We start from the raw sequence: 20,051 nt of genomic DNA, 5'->3' as shown, positions 1-20,051 counted from the left end.
TCAAATACTTTAAATATTTTGCTTATTCTTATTTATATCTCTATATCTACTTCTATAAAGACATCAGTAAGGGAAATTAAAAACACATTAAAATGGGTGTTAAAGTTGAAACAAAGTTAGCAAACACAAGGAAAGAAACCAAATCATGAACTACTGTGACTGAACACCAAAAAGGAGCATAAACATCTTTCCTGGGCAAAATAATAATGATGATGATAGTAACAAGGACGTAAAATTTACTTCAATGAGGAAAATATTTCTCCTAAAAAGTATCCACAACCTATTAAAAAAGAGAAAAAAAAGGTTACACGATTAAGTCAACTTTAAAAGGGAAATGACATACGGTGTCATTGTGCGTCTTGTTCCGTTAATTCTGTGAAAAGAATACATATATTTTAGTCAATACCATAACCAATTCTGAACTGTGGAAATCTGGATTGTGCCAAATTTGTGTTTCAGTGACTTTGCAAATTGATTTTCAAAACTCCATTATCTCTATTTAACCTATGTATGAGAACACTCAGAATTTTAATGTTTTTAAATCTTCATTACAAATGATTAGAAAAGAATAAACTAAAGGCATTCTGTGAAAATTAAAGAGTGAATATATTATATCTAGATTTGAAAAAATTACTCATGTGGGGTTTGTGTTTGGTTTTAGTAGAATCTAGAAATGATAATATTAGATAATGTGAAATCATTACTTTGCATCAAGGATCATTAGTGTTATTAAATGAGATCGTAATTTGAAATACATTACATATGTAGGAAACAATTCTTACTTAGAAGTTACTGGATGGAAATCCAAGCTGGAAAAGTAACTTAAAATTGTTTACTGCAGCAGAATCTATCTACATATATATTTTTAAATGTATCACACACCCCAAGAACACTTTCATGCCATATATTGAGAACAGAGTTATTTAGGTTCTTACTCATAAACATGTTAGAAAGAGTTCAGTGCTAACTAACGTAACATAAACACTCAAAAACACTTAGTTGTAGCCCATGGAGTAAGATAAAATAATCAAACATGGGAAAATACATAGAGAACATCATCCACAAGAAAGTGTTAATGCTTGTAGTATAGCATATAAAATAACCAGGCGGTTCAGAAGTGAAGGAGTTCACAGGGAACCGAGGGTCAGGAAAAGCTTCCTGGAAGACAGCTGGCAGAAAGGACCTGAAGGGACAGTCCAAGGAGGGGACATCATCCCTACAGCTACCCCACAGAACTAAAACTCTTCTGCCATTCAAGTCATAACTACTTACGTATCTCCTAATTACTTCATAGTGATCCCATCACCCAGTTAATGCTGTTTAATTTAAATCATAGGTAGCTCATCCCTTATGCTAAAGTTCCTAAATGCTCCACTCTATCCAAGACCACTCACACTGGATGAACTGCATCTTTCTGAGAATGGGAAGGAATCCACATATGAGCTAGTATTTTATTCACAGTACACGGAATGACACTGGATACAGCTAAATATTTCAAATGCTTAAACACAGAGTTAAGCCATAAATACCAAAAAGGGCTCCACCTAAGATTTTTCACTAAAGAGCATCAGCCTTCATAATGTCAGCTGTGTCAAGTGCGGCACTGCCTCACACACATCATGGCCAGCCTTGGCTCACTGGGAACCCGGCCTAGCCCACTAGCTGGTTATCCACAAAGGCTCCAGACACATCACCAAGAGGCACATGGAAGGAACTGAATAGCAGCTGGGCTGAACCTGCAGTTAAAAAGCCAGTATCAAGCAAACTCACTTTAACTATAGTAAGAATGTTAGTAATTAAGAGCCCAAAGAGTGGCTCCAAACCAATGAGCTCAAAAATTATTATAACACACAGGCCTATTCAATTTAAATATAACTTTCATGTACAATTCAAGCTCCAGAGTTCCCCAATATAATCATTCACTACAAAACGTGCAAAGGCAACTTAACATACCCTTTTCCTTACCTGTCTTTGTTTTCAGCTAAATAAAATCTAATTGCCACGTTCCAATGTGGACCAAATTTTCTACCTTTCACAAGGAAATAGCAACATCTAGTGGTTGTATTTTAATTATTTTGTTATAAACAGCACTTGGACATTCTGAAAAGTATGGTTACACACAGGCCCCCATATATATACAACATAGGTACTTATGCATAAAGGAATTCCACATCTGAGTTTTGTTTTTACAAATAAATAATAATAACTAATGTTTGTACATTCTATATTTTTAAAAATGAATCTGTTATAGTAAAACCTTCCTTCAACTTTTACCAAGAACTTCTGTATTCCTCTGTTCAGTAGGAAGTTAGACATGAGCAGCAAGGGGAGGCCTGGCTGAAAAGGATGCAACCTGATTTCTAAACTCCATCCCAGACACACCTAGGAGAGCTCACAGATGCTACAAGATAACCACAGAGACTTTGCACCTCCTGCACAGGCACCCTACTAACACAGTGGATACAAAGAGGCTTCTCCAAGTAACCTTTGGCCATGAGGAGCCCAGTAAGGGCTGATGATTTTTCTACATCTAATCTAATTATAACAGAGTGAATTATACGAAGACATAAGCAACACAGTCTGCTGTTATATAACTTGAGATTGTCAATCGGCCTTGAGGGTATGCCTATTTGCATTCCCTTTCATTGACTGGTGGAGGGTACAGACCTACTTTGAACCAGGCATAACAGAAAGGAGACTAGAAGAATAAAAGAGGGAAGCCAAGAGGAGTGGATAGAAAGGGTGAGGAGCCCTCCTTTGGGAGTGTCCGACTAATAAAAGATCTGTCTGCTTAAGCTGAAATGAGCTGTAACTTGTCTGTTGTTTAACGCTTTTTGGTCCATTGCTCCAAAATTTTGTTGCAAGGAGACAAGAACCAAGGAAGAGAAATAAACTGACCTGACATCTCCACACTCCATACTATTTAGAGATAATTCAGACCTGAGGAGCAAAGTTATTTCCATGTGATTAATCTGCCTTCTTGGAAAGGTAAATCTTATTTATTCTAAATCACAATGGGGAAAGGTATGTGTATGTGTAAAATTTCTCAGGGGTTAGGGTACATGATACATTTGAAAAATTTGCAATACATTCCAGCCTCAAATATATTAAGCTGGATTATAACATATTCACCATTTTTATGCCAGTATCTAGTGGCAGATATTTAAAAACTGTCTACCCTTTATACAATATTCTTTTGATAGTTTCAGAGTAAACCAAGATGTTTCCTTTAAGTAGTTATGAACTGAAATAGCAGTTTTAATTTTCAACACAGCTTGATGAAATCAACAGTTTCACTGACTTAAGGGTAAAAGTAAATACAAATAAATTTTTAAGTGGCAAATATACCAGGACCTAAGCAACGTTATTTTCCCCCTACTTCCCTCTCCGTGGAAGGAGAGGCAAGGCAGCAGGTGAGTAAAAGCAGCAGCGCCCTTGCCCAGGCGGCATCGCCCCGCCCATCCGAGCGCCCCACCCCGCCCATCTGTGCCCTGCCCACCTGTGCCCCCGCCCACCTGCGTGCCCCGCCCCGCCCCCGGCCCACACGCGGTACCTGCGCAGTGCCGCAGGGTCGGCCTGTGCCTCGTCGCTGATGAGCTCGGCCTCGCTCCGGGCGATACGTAGCGCCAGCTCTCGGTCCCGGCGCTCCTGCTCCAGAACTGCCTGCTGCTGGGACTCCTCCTCCCGCTGCCGGGCCAGCTGCGCCTCCACCTCTGCCTGCCGGCACAGAAGGCCTTGACGCCGGGCATCTCCGCTTGTTTACCTGCTCATCCCCCTCACTTTGCACACTTGCTCCATACACGTTTTTCTTTTCATTTTTTTTTTTTAACTAAGAAATACATACTCTTTAACCAGAAAAATCCCATCTTCTCCCCTTCTATATTATGATTAATGTTTCCTCATGCCCAAACCAAGAATCCGCCATTCTATCACTAAGAATATGAGTCTCCCAAACATTACATCAGTAGCCTTGGTGTGACCTGAATACTAACACCTACACTGCAGATTTCAGGAATTTAAAGTCTTGGTTGTGTTCAGGATAAATCAGAAAGCCAAGACAGACAGATACTCAAAATAGGATTAATTATTCTCAGACATGGATTAAAAAAAAAAAAAAAAAAAAAGATGGTGGAGGTAGAGAGAAAATCTTAATCCTATTAATATTAGCATCTACAAAGTTATAAAATAACATTTTAAAATATGAGATAATTATGTTGTGACTGAATGCTGATCTGACTTTCCCCCTCTGAATAATAACAAACTAATACTTACTAAACAAGGCACTGTTCTAAATGCTTTAATAGGTATTACCTCATTTAATGCTCACAATTATTATTTATCTCCATCCCAGAAAGAAAACTGTGGCCCACAGTCACTCACTGTAACTCCTGCAATATCACAATTGCTGTCAGAGAGGCTGGATTTGAACTCACTTCCCTAGCTCCAAAGTCCCTTCCCATAACCACTTCTGAAACTGCCTTTGCTCTCTAGGATAAATCAAAGACAATTTATCTAGTAAATGAAGATCTTGTTTTACAGTTTTGCAGATTCTATTTAATAAGAATTCAGTCTGACTGCCTAGAGAGTACAGACCTGAATACGTTTTTCATCATCTTCCCTTTTCTTTCTTTCTTCTTCTTCTTGTTTTCTCTTTGCTTCCATCTCAAGTTTCCTAAAAAAAAAAGAAAAAAATTAGAAAACTCTTCAAAAATTAACAGAAAATAAGGAACTCTTCAGAAGAAAGTTTAACTGTTAATAAATAAATGTTACAAAATGGGAAATCAAATTAACCTCCTGGCTATTACATTATTAACTTATTTTTTGAAAAATAAAATATAACTTTGATAGCAGCTCTTTAGAAACAAAAGAAATATAATTATATTCCATAACCTTTAACATCTCTGGATTAACTTGGTTACCAAGCCTATTTGTAAGGTCTTGAACACACTGCCTCTCCAATTAGACAACTCATATTCCTTCTGTCTGTCCTACTATGGCAAACTTCCAAAATTTTATCAGTTTTAAAACTGCTGAGAAGTACTTTCTTCCTAGATCATAAAATAATATGAAAGTCTGTTTCAAAAAGAAGTTAAGAAACCCTCAGGTGTGAGTTTAACCAAAATTCAGATTATAGTTAAAATCATTTTATGTTATTGTAAAGTGAGCTTACTTTCTCCATTTTCAAACTTCTTCTAAAATCAGTATTTAAATATAAGAATATCACTTTTACAGATAAGAATATTCATTAACCACCATCAACACTTCCGAGTTCAGTATGGTGTCAGTTTCTAATCCAAGGCAACAACATAAATGCCTTACATCCGCCTTTCCTCCTCCTCCTTTCTTCGACGTTGCTCATCTTCTTCACGTCTTTTTCTTTCTTTTTCCATTTCTTCTTGAATGCGCCTCAGCCTTTCCGCTTCTTCTTCCTGCTGCTTTTTTTTCTGTAATGCGCTGAGAAGGACCTCTGAGCTTTTAACTAGAGCATCATATTCTTTCTGTATTTGTTCCCTTGTCATCATCGTGGACTTAAAGAAACAATACAATGGACGTGCACTTAAAAAGTTATATCTTCTGTTGTACAACAATTTGAACACACTAAACACCACTGAACTGTACATTTAAAAAATGGTTAAGGTGGTAAGTTTAATGGTATGTGTTTTACCACAATTAAAAAAAACAAACCAACATACACATACACAGCAAAACTGAAAAAGCTGGTTAGCAGTAGGCCCATTATCTTTTTATATTCCTTAAATATTAATATTAAAAAATTTAAGTTATCTCTATGAACAAAATTTGAGTCTACTTCCTATCAATCAAGTATCTTAAGAGTGTACTGTGGACAAACTAATATACTGTAGTTAAGAGTTTATTTTTTAAGAAATGATTAATTTTGTCAGAATTTACTACCCTTTAATATTAATGATCAAATAATACCTCGGGAATATTTAAGGAATTATCATTATACCCAAAATTGTTGGATGATATTCTTAAATGTGGCTGGGTTGATTTTAATTGATTAATACTGCATAAACAGGGGTGGCTCTGGACAGATCTGTAAAATCAGATCTATCTGATTTTAAGGCTACCCAAATAGCTATCCAAAGCATTTTCAGTTTTCTCTTGACTTTTCTCCATTCTTACTCCAAGATTTATCATTATCTGTAGAAAGTATCTAAAAGCCTCACTTTAAGATATTATATCTCACATAACTGCAATGAATTATGAAAGTCAATGAGAAAAACATTGAGGCCCTAAAATATAATAGAAAAAGATATGACTAAACAGAACATAATCAACAAACAAGCACAAAGAAAAAATTTTCAATCCCACTAGTAATCAAACAAAAATCAAAACCAAAGAGGCCCTCTTGTTTTTTCTTACAAAATATGGGAGAAAATTGTTATTTCAATTAATAGTTAAGTAATTTATGATATAACCTATATGAAAATAATTTAATAATAGGGATGAGGCAATAACATAATGATAGGAATGTGAAATAAAATGTACCTTATAAGAACGATGCAAAAATATGTGCATATAAAATAAGATTGAGAGGAATATGTAATAGTATATAGCTGAATGTGTTAGTGTGAGGGGTAAAGATGTGGAGGAGATTTTCTCCAAATTTTTGATAATATTACATTACTTTTAAAATTTAAAAATTAGTTTCTGAAAGTAGAAAAGCATGAAACAAAATAATTTGCATTAATTTTCTCTCAGTAATGATTTTGCAAAAGCTTACCAAAAGAGTATAATATTTTAGTTAATATTTTGGAAAAATCTTTCCTAGCAACAAATGAATTGCACAAAAATTGTCTTCATTTTAATTTTTTTGCTATGAAAAATTTCAAACACAGAGTAGAGAAAATAATATGACTATCACTTATCACTGAGACTCAACACATGTAACAGTCTGTATTTTTTTTAAAAAAGGACATTTTTCTATAAAATTTCAATATAGTAACAAAAAAACTTAAACTGTTTTTAAAAGTCAAAAGTCATTTGGGTTAAAACTACATACCTTAATTTTGGCCATTAAAGCATCAATAGAAATTTCAAGGTCCTTGACCTGTTTATTCATCTCTGCTTTTCCATCTTTCAATGCACTTACTACTTCATTAAATTTATCGAGCCGTTTTTTCAGTGTGCCCACCTTAACCAGGCCATCAATGCTGCAAAGATAATACTTTATCAGTTTAATTCTACCATTTAATCATAGAAATAGATTTTTCATTTTAATTAAATGCTAAAAATATGACTAAATAGAATACTTCTGTTTTCATGTTATGCAATATTGTTCTTTTTTTTAAGGTCTCTTGTTGAGGGTAAAAGAAATCATCAAATATGGATGTGAATGACATTAATATCTGTCAGTAAGATTTAAGACTTCTATACTTAAACTGAAGAATTTGAGAATTAAAATTCTTTAAATTTTAAAAATTTAAAGAAAAACTTTAAAGACTAATTGCTTTGAAAATGTGTTATAGATGAACAGTTATTCAGACTTCCACGTTTAAAATTTCTAATAATAAAAGAATCAAATAAGAAATAAAGGCTAAATTTACAGTGACACAGTATAATTCCTACAGAAAATCTTGAAAATTATGGTCAAAACATTAATGAGATGTTTTTAAAAACAATGTCAATTTGACATTTAGTAATAAACTCAAGTCACTAAAATAATCAGTATAAAACAGCTCCTTTCAATCTCTTATACTGTTTACATTTCTCTAATCTAACCCATATGGCAGAAAGTGAAGAACTAAAAAGCCTCTTGATGAAAGTGAAAGAGGAGAGTGAAAAGTTGGCTTAAAGCTCAACATTGAGAAAACTAAGATCATGGCATCTGGTCCCATCACTTCATGACAAGTAGATGGGGAAACAGTGGAAACAGTGGCTGACTTTATTTTTGGGGGCTCCAAAATCACTGCAGATGGTGATTGCAGCCATGAAATTAAAAGATATTTACTCCTTGGAAGGAAAGTTATGACCAACCTAGACAGCATATTAAAAAGCAGAGACATCGCTTTGCCAACAAAGGTCCATCTAGTCAAGGCTATGATTTTTCCAGTAGTCATGTATGGATATAAGAGTTGGACTATAGAGAAAGCTGAGCGTTGAAGAATTGATGCTTTTGAACTGTGGTGTTGGAGAAGACTCTTGAGAGTCCCTTGGACTGCAAGGATATCCAACCAGTCCATCCTAAAGATCAGTCCTGGGTGTTCACTGGAAGGACTGATGTTGAAGCTGAAACTCCAATATTTTGGCCTCCTGATGCTAAGAGCTGACTCCTTGGAAAAGACCCTGATACTGGGGAAGATTGAGGGCAGGAGGAGAAGGGGATGACAAAGAATGAGATGGTTGAATGGCATCACTGACTCAATGGACATGAGTTTGGATAAACGCAGGGAGTTGGTGATGGACAGGGAGGCCTGGCGTGCTGCGGTTCATGGGGTCACAGAGTCAGACACAACTGAGCAACTGAACTGAACTGAACTGAATCTATGCTATTTCAAATCCTTTTACAGAATGAGGCAAGTAATGAATGAATGAAGAAATTAATTAACATCCAATAAGTAACAGACTAACATCTTTTTACAAAGAACACGAGGAAAAAGAAAACTCTGAGTATGCAAACTGCTCTTCATTTTGACCTTATAGCCATTTTATATTAGGATAAACAGGTATCTTGGATTCTTTAGACTCTATTCATCTTACCGAGGTTTGTGTCTCCTTTTGCAAAGCCACATTCGAATAGTTTTCTGCATTTTAATGCAGGCTTCAGCTCGATATTTTATTTTGTTTTTCACTATGTGTAAGAGGAAAATATAATGATAGAAAATTATTTAGCTTAAATTAGATTTACAGTATTTCTAAAAACCACTCATTTCCACAAAGCAATCCTCAAAAAACATAAAAATCTTGATGAACGTATTATACCAAACATCAAAATTGGCACATTCCTTTAGTTCCTTAAACTTCTTAAAACAAAAAGTGTATCAACTATATGACTAAGTGTACAGTTTAAATATGCTATTTCCTTGTTACACTACACTAATGTGTCCCAAACTGCCCTATGCAATACTGGCTTAGGAAATGTTAAAACGTGCGTCTTTTTCTTTTTTATCAGGTGCACTTTTTTTTCATTGCTGCATGTGAGCTCTCTAGTTGCAGCAAGCTGGGGCTACTCTTCACTGTAGTGGCTTCTCAACAGGGTAGTGGGGCACAGGATCTAGCTGCATGGGCTTCGGTAGCTGCAGGGGACTCCGGAGTGCAGACTCAGTAGTTCTGGCACACAGGCTGAGCTGCTCCATGCATGTGGGATCTTCCCAGACCAGGGACTGAACCCGTGTCCCCTGCATTGGCAGGCAGATTCTTAACCACTGTATCACCACAGAAGTCCAACAGGTGTGTCTTGAAAAAAGGATTCACCTGTCAAATGTAACTCAGGAAAAGCTATCTGCTACACCTCCTTCTGAAGATTCACAATGAACATACTGAGTGTGGCCTCTAAGGATCCTACCACAAAGGACTCTACTTAACTTCAGTCAGTCAGAATATCCTAGACTAATCTGACCTGGAGACATTCCCCATTAACATCCTGCAACGATTCTGTCTACTTACTGACTTGACCACTGCACAATATAGTCCACAAACAAATAGTATAGTAGAAATAATGTTAATAAAATATGTTTTCCATCATAATACAATGTTTAAAGCTGAAAGCATTTAACTATAGTGAAAAGTATGATCATATTTCAGTCGGAAAGTCATGGGGAAAGAGCTTCTGTTATCTTGTTTTATTATAGTTTTATTTATATTACAGTTGATTAACAAGACCTCATGGTTGTATGTTGCTTACATGGTTCCTTCTCATTAGGTCAAAGGAATTTTTTTTTTATTAGTAAGTGGAAATGTACTGAATCCTTTTCCTGTGCCTCTAGCACTGTTACAGGTAAGGTGGAGAGTTGGGCAGGGGTTTAAAATTTTAATCAAGTTACTGACAGTACTCCCTATGACTAAAGGTTTTGCATAGACCACCACCATCAGGTAACCCACAATTATTCTGTCCCTCATCCTTGTTTTAGGTCAGAGATAAGTAGTTGCTATAACATTCTAAGACTTTAGACTTTGCTGTGTATTACAGAAAAGATATAATCAAAGCCTTTTAGAGACTCTGGGAAGATACGCCTGGGAAGCCAGGAAAACCAGTTTGGGAGCCGCTGAAGTCACTTTGCAAGCTGGGGAGAGGGGTTCCACGAAGAGAGTGGCAACAAGGAGAAAAGATGTGCAGTGTTTGGAGGGGGAATCAAAAGAGTCTGGTGACCGGCATGATTTCAGGGACAAGAAAGAAGAGACAATACAACTGTGAAATTTTCAGTGTGTGTTCTGGTGACGCCATGTGGGTGGAAAGAAAAGTTCTGGTTTAAGTCCCAGAGACTGGGGTATGGTGAGGGGAGAGGGGAGCAAGGGAGAGAGAGTAGGGGAGAGAGGGAAGGAGTCAAGATAGTGAGATAGAATTTTTAGAACAAGATGAAATTAATTATAATACATGTGATTAAAGAAGCTAAGTATCGTACACTCAAGAAGCTGAGGAAGTCGACAAGTACTAATTTATCACATACTACATGTAAGGTGTTACGTGAGGAACCAGGGACATAGTGTGAGTAAGTGACACAGTCCCTGTGGCCTAGCTCTCACCACTGAGACAAATTAATAACATTCCACAAGCCAACGCGTTTCCAACATAATTCCAGGTCTGAGAGTGGAAGAAAACACCTACGTTTGATGACGGACAGCGAGCACCACTGGACCTTCTTCCAGCGACTGCAGATTAGCCAGTGGTTGACCCTCTTCACCAGCTGTGCTAAGTGGTCAGGGTCAGACTTCATAATCTGATCAAATTCTGCAAACTGGGAAATCAAATAATTGACTAATAATATCAAAAGACAGACGTGCTTAAACACACAGCGAGATACAAAATAACACAAATCAAAATCTAGCTTTCTGTATGGGGTCACAAGCCCGTTACACAGACACGTCTCAGTGGAGTTTCACAGCAAACCCAGACACACGTGACTGAATTTTGCTGCCTTTCTCTTCCTTCCTCCAGGACTCGTTTTGTAGAGGTTACGGGGAGGGTGAGTTACTCATTGCTAGTTAGAAGATTCAATAATAAAAAGTAGGAAAAAAAAAATCTTAAATGACCATTATAGATGATGGGCAAAAAGGTTTTATGGCGAGAAGAATGAAAAAAAGTCTAGCATATCTCTGAACTGGCAAATCCATATTCCCAGATAACTGTACAAGCAAAGGTCAGCTCTATAAAATTGGGTACCACCAAAACTACCGTGTCTCTCCCAACCTCATCCTTCTTTTGATCAGAAAGAAGAAACTGCTACTAAGAGACAGACAACACAAATAAAACATCTATTAGGTTATTAAATCACAAAATGAATTATTTCCACAATTTACCACCAAACTACATATTGATTTCTATCCTTTACCGAATATCCCACTACAATATATTGAGGATGTCACACACCTATCAAAATAACAGCTTCTTATAATCAAAATTAAAGGTAACAGAGATTAAAGATCTTTGAAAATTTGCCCTGTGCCTGCACTGTGTCCTTCTGACTGATTAATTTTTCTGGAGGCAGATAAAACCAAGTGCTTTCTCTATAAAGCCATAAATCCCTAAAATAGTTATTATAGATCCGAAATAAGAAATGTTGAATTTCTGATAAATATGCATGACTACAGCTAAGCCAACTATGAATACTTATATATTCATTTTCTTTTAACTTGCTTCCATTTATGATAAGAGATGATACAGGTTTTCTGCAGTAAAAATATTCATAGGAAAGGGCATACATTGGTAATGCATTACACAGATTTCATCTCATGCCTCAAAATGTGAAGTCAGATTTATTTATCTGATTAATTTAGCCTTCAAGGCACTAGAGATATTTACGAATGATTTTGCTAAGTCAAACAAGTATAGTTGTCTATTACATAATAATAATTGTGTTTAAAATTATGAGAAAGCAACATTTATGAAAGATTTTGCTAAGTCAAACAAGTATAGTTGTCTATTACATAATAATACTTGTGTTTAAAATTATGAGAAAGCAATATTCAATCAATATTAAAGAAGTCAAGAGTGGTGAAAATACTATGAACAGCCTCATATGTATTTAGTCATGAAATCTTCCATAACTCAATTTTGTATCATAGTACAAGACCAGTGCAAGAATCTATAAATACTAAAACTATGGGTAGCCTAAGAAAACTGTATTAGTACAAAAGTATGCATACAGCCATCCCTTCTATGATTTGACAGACGTCAGCACAGACTCCAGTCTAATTTTCTACATGCAATACATCTATCATGCTCTAACAGATTTCGTTCTCACAATGAACACTCAAAAGTACTGTGAAACTTTTAATTACTGAAGACCGAATCAATGTTTTAGAAAACCTTTCAACTTGTTTAAAATAGAAGTATTCCTGGTTAACCCTTATTTTAAGTAAAAATTCAACTAAACAATCCTCTGATTCCAATACCTCCAAAGCTAGAGGGAAAAAAACCAAAAACTCTATAGAGTACTATACATTGGAAACTTCTCACCAGTGGGAAAATTTTGTGTATGTGTGTCCCATATATATATGCATGCTCTAAGTGATTATCTAATTTAAGAATAATATAAATCACTAAACACTTAAAATATTCACTGACTCCAACTGTCCATACTAATTATGTTACAGTTTAAAATAAAAATGCATTTACCTTGCCAGGTCTAAAAAATACTTTAGTTAACCCAAACTTGTAGTCAACTTCATTTAAGCCCAAAGCTTTAAAAAGAGCCTGAAAAATAAAAGTTAAGTGCCAATTAGGGATTAATAACAATGAGTTTATAGCTAATAAATCTCAATTTAGGTAGTATTTGTACCTTACAAAATAGTCTTGGATCTAATCTTGCAAGTTTATCTGGCATATACTTTTTATACATGTTGTAGAGTTCGTGAAATGAAGCTCGTGATGGGAAACCACCTTGCATCAAGTCCAAGACAGACACCATACCTAGATTCATAAACAAACACAAGTTTTACTGCCAATCACCATACAGAAGTCCAAAGGTAATCTGCAAATGATCAAAGAATTTTACAAATTAAAAGTGGTAATTTACAGAAATTATCTGCAATGAAATATTACATAGAAAATATCATACTTACATCATGCTTATGTTCCCAACTTATCCATCACCTAAAAACTACTGCAACCAAATTTCATCTCTAGCTTTTTTTAATATATTCAATGTTGATAATATTTAGTGCTGCTAAGACTGTGGGGGAAAATTACTTTTTAATACACTATTTCTGGAAATAAAAGATGCTTCGGGATTTTGAGAGCAGTGCTATAGAATCTGTCAAACTTAAACACATGCATATTTTCTATTTTAGTGAAGACACAGATTTCTCCAACAGAAATAAATGAAGATATCTACAAGTGATGTTCATTGTGTCCCTGTGTGAAAGGCATAATATTAGAAATAAAATAAGTTGCAAGAAAATGAAAATAAAGCAAAACTAGCTTGACTATATTTTCTAGAGATAAACTACTGGTCTCTTGAAAATTCAAATGTAGTTTGTATCTATTTTTTCTGCTGGAAACCTCTGTGTCACAGTATACAAGGCAAAGACCTGCATTTGGCTATTTTCCAAGTTCTGAGATTACTTCTGGAGTAAGATTAAGAGTTTCCAAGACAAAGTCAAACATATTTCCTGGTTCTCACCAGCGCTTAAAGCAAATGGAGAAGACAGAAGACTATGTCACTCTAAAGACCCCCATTTCACTCACCTCTCAAAGGAGCTAGTTTAGTCTACTGGGGTAAAAAGTCTACAGGATGACTATCGACATTCAGTATAACTTTAGTAAATGACTAATTTGAGCCTTGAGTCAGTGTGAGCTTTTCATGGCAGGAACAGCATAAGAAAAGGGTCAACTATTGATAATACCAGGACTTTTGTTTATAAAAAGACCTGGATTTCAGTCTACAGGACTATTTAAATCGATGAAGAAAATAAGACTATTTAATAAAAAGTGTTAGGACAAATGGTTAGACAAAAGGAAAACAAAAATAACATAAGATCTGTACCTCACTCCTTATAAGCAAAATAAATTTCTGGTCAAAAATTTAATTAGCAAAATAAAATTATAAAGTATTCTTAAATGGGTAGGTTTTTATTTTAAAATAATCTCACTGGAAAGAGTGTCTCTCTAGGCAATCATATTGAATTTTAATCTGACTGGCAAAGGGGTAAAACCCCAATAATAGTCAGAGATGATGACAATGTAGGAAAACACACATGTACATTCTTAGTGGGAGAGTAAACCAGTGTAACAGTTTCAGATGGCAATTTGGAACAAGTATTTATATTTTTAATATTAAATGCTAGTAAGTTATTCCTTTGACGATTTTTCACTTCTATGAATCTATCCTACAACTTGCCACATATGTGGGCAAAGATACACATAGAGAAGGTCTATAAATTCACTGGGTCATTGCTAGTAAAACAAAACACAGAAATAACTTAAATACTAATCAAATTATATCACAATCATATGACAGAATATGATATATTAATTAAAAATAATAGGGCAGAGCTCTAGCAAGTATAAAAAATATGTTCAAGGCACAGAGTTAAATGGTCACCTTTTTGAAGTGAGACTTCTTTTTACGTATATTATTCTGTACCATTAATTTTTGTTACAGTGAACATATATAACTATTATAATTTTCAATATAATTATATAATATATGTAATATATAATTTATATATACTACTATAATATATAACATGTTATATATTACCATAAAATAAAGTTTAATACTGAATTAAATATAATATTACATTTAATATAATGGAACACAAAGGCAGTTGTTCTTATGGAAAGAAATCTCCAGAACTAGATGGAGGCTCTGGCTCTGTCTGGAGAAATAAAAGTAAGGTTTAATTGGTACTGTCAGAATTGTTGCCCATGTATATCAAATAAACAAGCACCCTTAGAAGTGTGAGCGTCGTCTGAGTCCCTTGGCTTGCCCTACCACTGCATACAACGTAGGAAGTGGCTCACAGGAGTTCATTAAGAATTTCACGGAGCTTAACAAATTACTAAGTCTGTGGTTGCTTTCTCCACACTTGAAGTTAATTTACTCTAAAGATATTCTGAGGCTTAAAAATGTAAAAATCACCCAACCAGGTACCCTTCCTTCTAGAGATTCCCATGCCCGGCTTTTCCTCGGGGGAGTCTGGTGAGGAACCTCCTGGCGCAGTCCCGGCTGGCCATCTTCAGAACCCTCTCTGCTACCATGCAGGGAGCACAGCCCCCAAGTTAAAGGAAGACCTGCCTTCTCTTACTTTCCCCTACTTTCTCTGGGGTTGGCTGATCAGAAGACAGTCCCTTTAGTAAAAGCTGTCCTAAATTAATTATTCTCCTTAAATTGGAAAAAAAAATAGAAATGGAAAGGCAAAGGAGCATTCCAATCTTAGATGTCTTTATTTTAGAAAGCGTCACAACTATTTTTATTTCTACCAGTTATTGGTAAATGTTTTTGCTTTTTCTCATTACCTAGTCATACAATTACAATTCTAGTCAATTACAATACCTAGTCATACAATTCTAAGCCATTTTACTGCAATTAGTATTATAAAAAAATCAAACCATTATGAATTGGTGGCATCTATTAAACTGCCAACATATCTTGTTAAAATGAACTGCTTACTGAAAGAGGAATCCCAGCTAAAGAATTAGTGAGCCCACATTGTGCTAATCTCATAGTGCACAGAGCTAAATCTAAACACACTTGACTGGCCAGGACATTGGATGCTCAGTAGGAAGTAAATGATATTATGTTAGGCTAACCAAATCCTAAAGAGAAATTTAAATGAGGAAAATAAGCAGACTCCAGGCAAAAATGATCTTGAAGAAAACATTACAAAAATACAACTATACATATGTAGGAATAAAACAGACATCATTTATTTAACTTTCTGGTGGTGGTGGTTTGGTCACTAAGTTGTGTCCAACTCTTGCGACCCCATGGGCTGCAGCTCATCAGGCTCCTCAGTCCATGGGATTTCTCTGGCAAGAATACTAGAGTGGGTTGCCATATTTAACTTTCTAGTATTTGCTAAAATCAGTCAAGAATAAATCTTTATTTCCTAGTCTGTGTATTTAGTATATGCTTTGCATTGCCAGGAAGCAGGAACGTGCATACAAGTCAGAACGGTTTCTGCCCTCAAGAGTTTACAGATTAGAGAAAGGAGAAATTAAATAATCAATCCTTCCAGGGAGTACCCAGGGTTGATTTCTCTTAAGATTGACTGGTTTGATCCCCTTGCTGTACAAGAGATTCTCAGGAGTCTTCTCCAGCACCACAGTTCAAAGGCATCAGTTCCTCGGTGTTCTGCCTTCTTTACGGTCCAGCTCTGACAACCATACATGACCAATGGGAAGACCATATAGCCTTGACTCTACGGACCTTAGTTGGCAGAATAACATCTCTGCTTTTCAATACACTGTCTAGGTTTGTCACGTGTGACTAATTTTTTTAATTAAGCACAATTAAAAATTCAGTATCTCACTCATACTAGTCACATTTCAAGGGCTCAAGAGCCACAAGTACCTAGTGGCTGCCATACTGCACAACACGGATACAGATTATTTCCACCTCCATAGAAAGTCATATCAAACAGCACTGATGGAAGTGAGAAGAGATACAAGTCCAACAAGAGACACCCAGGTGGAAGAAGACGACCCTGCGCAGCAGGCAGGAATGGCCAAGCATTCAGGAGAAGCAGGGACACACGCTGTTTTAGCAGCCAAGGAAAGGCGATGTTACAGGGACAGAGCGGAGCCTGACGCTGCTGCAGTCCACTGAGATGAGGTCTGCAAAGAAACGCCTAATTCAGGATCAGGAGAGTCACCAGAGATCCTACCCAGAATCATCCTGGTGAAAGCTGATTTCTCCTGGGCTCAAGAGTGAGTGGAAGGCAGGAAACTGAGAAAGCGAGAAGAGAATATTCTTGGAGAGAAAAGCAAAACCTGGAGAACAGAAAGTAAGGCCAGAGATGGGACGGGAGTGGGAAGGAAATGCTGGTGAGAGGGAAAGAAGAGGTTCAGAGGGAGAGGCCGTCTCAGATCTTCAGTACAGGTCGTCAGTACTCAAGGTTCCTGAGAAGGCAGGGAGGGATGAATCCAAAACACTACAGTCTCAATGAGGAAGAGAGGCACTTTCTACTTTCCATCAGGAGGGAAGGTATGCAGGCAAAGATATTTGGCGGCACACAGGTAAGGCGTTCAGCTTTTGAGTAAAAACAGGTGAGGCTGCTTGTTGGCAGAGGCTCGGGGCAGGGTGAGTCAGACTGGCCTCTGGGGAGAAACAAAACCTGCTGGCCAGGGAAACTCGGTGGGTGGGTATGAGAACCCTTTGAAGGTTAGCGATCATGAGTTTACAACAGCGCCAATCTGCCTTGCCCACCTTCTCCATGCAGATGAGGAGAAAACCATTCATGGACAGCTAGGGTTTTATGAGAGGGGTCGGGGTAGACGCAGCTGAAAGCCGAAGAACTGATGCTTTTGAACTGTGGTGTTGGAGAGTCCCTTGGACTGAAAGGAGATCCAACCAGTCCATCCTAAAGGAATTCAGTCCTGAATATTCATTGGAAGGACTGATGCTGAAGCTGAAACTCCAATATTTTGGCCACCTGATGCAAAGAACTGACTCGTTTGAAAAGACCCTGATGCTAGGAAAGACTGAAGGCAGGAGAAGGGGACGACAAAGGATGAGATTTGGACAGCATCACCGACTCAATGGACATGAGTTTCAGTAAGCTCCGGGAGTTGGCAGTGAACACAGAGGCCTGGTGTGCTGCAGTCAACGGGGTCGCAGAGAGTCGGATACGACTGAGTGACTGAACTGAACTGAACTGAACTGAAGCTTATATAATTGGGGGAGGGCTCTTTAAGAAATAACTACGAAATTATAAATTACAAAGAATATAATATCAGGTACAGGGTTCTGAAAGGAGCCCATATAAACAAGGCACTCCATAGCTAAAGCGACCTCAGCTTTCTAATACATCTGCCACCAAGAGGAGCAAGAAATGGAGTCCGGTTGGCAAGAGAGTTTCAGGAAGTGTCCCAAGACTGAATCTATAGGAAGGAAAAGGCTGTGCCCTGGAAGAGGCAGGGGTGGTATGAGAAGGACAGAGGATGGGCACAGGATAAAGAAAACAGTCCCGGGCCTCTGACCTACATGACTGGGTCAGGTTTTGGTGTCCTTGCTTCTCACTCTACTACTTGTAAAAAAAAAAAATTGAAAGCACACTTCCCTTGGCTCCCGTGGGACTTTTCTGCACTTAGTTAAACCATCACTCTCTACCCCTCACCTGGCCGTGTCTGTCCTTTCTCAAGGGCACTGTGTTGTTTGTTTTTAATAAGTAGTAGAGTGAGAAGCGAGGACAACAAAACCTGACCCAGTTACATGGGGAATGAACTGCTGTGGGACTGAGAAGGCCATGGAAAGAAAGCCACAGAGAGCACCCATAGAGGAGATCTGGGTTCGCAGCTTAAGAGTTTTTTTGGTTTTCTGAATTATTTTTTATTTTTTAATTGGAGGAAAATTGCTTCACTATGTCCTGTTGGTTTCTGCCATACAATAATGCAAATCAGCCATAATTATACATATATCCCCTTCAGACATGAAACAACAGACTGGTTCAAAATTGGGAAAGGAGTACGTCAAGGCTGTATATTGTCAGCCTGCTTGTTTAACTTACACACAGAGTACATCATTCAAAATGCCAGGCCGGATGAAGCTCAAGCTGGAAGCAAGGTTGCCGAGGGATATATCAATAACCTCAGATATGCAGACGACACCACCCTTATGGCAGAAAGTGTAAAAGAACTAAAGAGCCTCTTGATGAAAGTGAAAGAGAGAGTGAAAAAGCTGGCTTAAAACTCAACATTCAGAAAACTAAGATCATGGCATCTGGTCGCACCACTTCATGGCAAAAAATGGGGAAACAATGGAAACAGTGACAAAGTTTATTTTCTTGGACTGCAAAATCACTGCAGATGGTGACTGCAGCCATGAAATTTAAAGATGCTTGTTCCTTGGAAGAAAACCTATGACAAAACTAGACAGCATATTAAAAAGCAGACATCAGTTTGCTGACAAAGGTCCGTATAGTCAAAGCTATGGTTTTTCCAGTAGTCATGTACAGATGTGAGAACTGGACCATAAAGAAGGTTGAGCACTTAAGAATTGATGCTTTCAAATTGTGGTGCTGGAGAAAACTCTTGAGAGTCCTTTGGACAGCAAGGTGATCAAACCAATTCATTCTAAGGAAATCAACTGTGAATATTCATTGGAAGGACTGATTCTGTAGTTCCAATACTTTGGCCACCTGATGTGAAGAGCCGACTCATTAGAAAAGACCCTGATGCTGGGAAAGACTGAAGGCAGGAAGAGAAGAGGGCAACAGAGGATGAGATGGCTGGATGGCATCACCAACTCAATGGACATGAGTTTGAGCAAACTCTGGGAGATAGGTAAGAACAGGTGTGCTGCAGTCCATGGGGTAACAAAAAGTCAGACATGACTGAGCAAGTGAACAACAACCCCTTCTTCTCCCTCTTGAGCCTCCCACCTCTCTAGGTCATCACAGAGCACCAGGATGGGCTCCCTGTGTTAAACAGTAACTTTACACCAGCTATGTATTTTATACATGGTGGTATATATATGTGAATGCTACTTTCTCCATTCATCTCAATTTTTCCTTTCCCTGCTGTGTCCACAAGCTTGTTCTCTGTATCTGTGTCTCCATTCCTTCCCTGCAAATAGGTTCATTAATACCATTTTTCTAGATTCCGTATGTATGTGTTAACATATATTTGTTTTTCTCTTTTTGACTTACTCCACTCTGTATAACAGGTTCTAGGTTCATCCAACTCACTAGAACTGACTCAAATG

General features: G+C 37.2%; 1 protein-coding gene across 14 annotated transcripts in view; it reads right to left on the bottom strand.

Annotated features, from left to right (window-relative positions):
- MYO6 (myosin VI) overlaps positions 1-20,051 on the bottom strand; it is a 162,253-nt gene that overhangs the window by 18,403 nt on the left and 123,799 nt on the right. For 5 of the 14 annotated variants that reach the window (XM_027550968.1, XM_027550971.1, XM_027550967.1 and 2 more), the window contains 9 exons: positions 12,963-13,093; positions 12,800-12,877; positions 10,790-10,919; positions 8,725-8,815; positions 7,028-7,178; positions 5,320-5,528; positions 4,594-4,672; positions 3,554-3,717; positions 344-373 (listed from right to left, as the gene is read on the bottom strand). In XM_027550968.1, the coding sequence (XP_027406769.1) occupies positions 344-373; positions 3,554-3,717; positions 4,594-4,672; positions 5,320-5,528; positions 7,028-7,178; positions 8,725-8,815; positions 10,790-10,919; positions 12,800-12,877; positions 12,963-13,093 (1,063 nt within the window). Of the gene's footprint in view, positions 1-343; positions 374-782; positions 810-2,898; positions 2,941-3,553; positions 3,718-4,593; positions 4,673-5,319; positions 5,529-7,027; positions 7,179-8,724; positions 8,816-10,789; positions 10,920-12,799; positions 12,878-12,962; positions 13,094-20,051 lie in introns of all 14 variants that reach the window. The other 9 variants (XM_027550974.1, XM_027550976.1, XM_027550973.1 and 6 more) reach the window with 3 other exon arrangements.

This window comes from Bos indicus x Bos taurus, chromosome 9 (genome assembly GCF_003369695.1).
Source record: "Bos indicus x Bos taurus breed Angus x Brahman F1 hybrid chromosome 9, Bos_hybrid_MaternalHap_v2.0, whole genome shotgun sequence".
Lineage (NCBI taxonomy): Eukaryota > Metazoa > Chordata > Mammalia > Artiodactyla > Bovidae > Bos > Bos indicus x Bos taurus.
The sequence above is the reverse complement of the archived record's forward strand: the minus strand, read 5'-3'. Positions and strand labels throughout refer to the sequence as shown.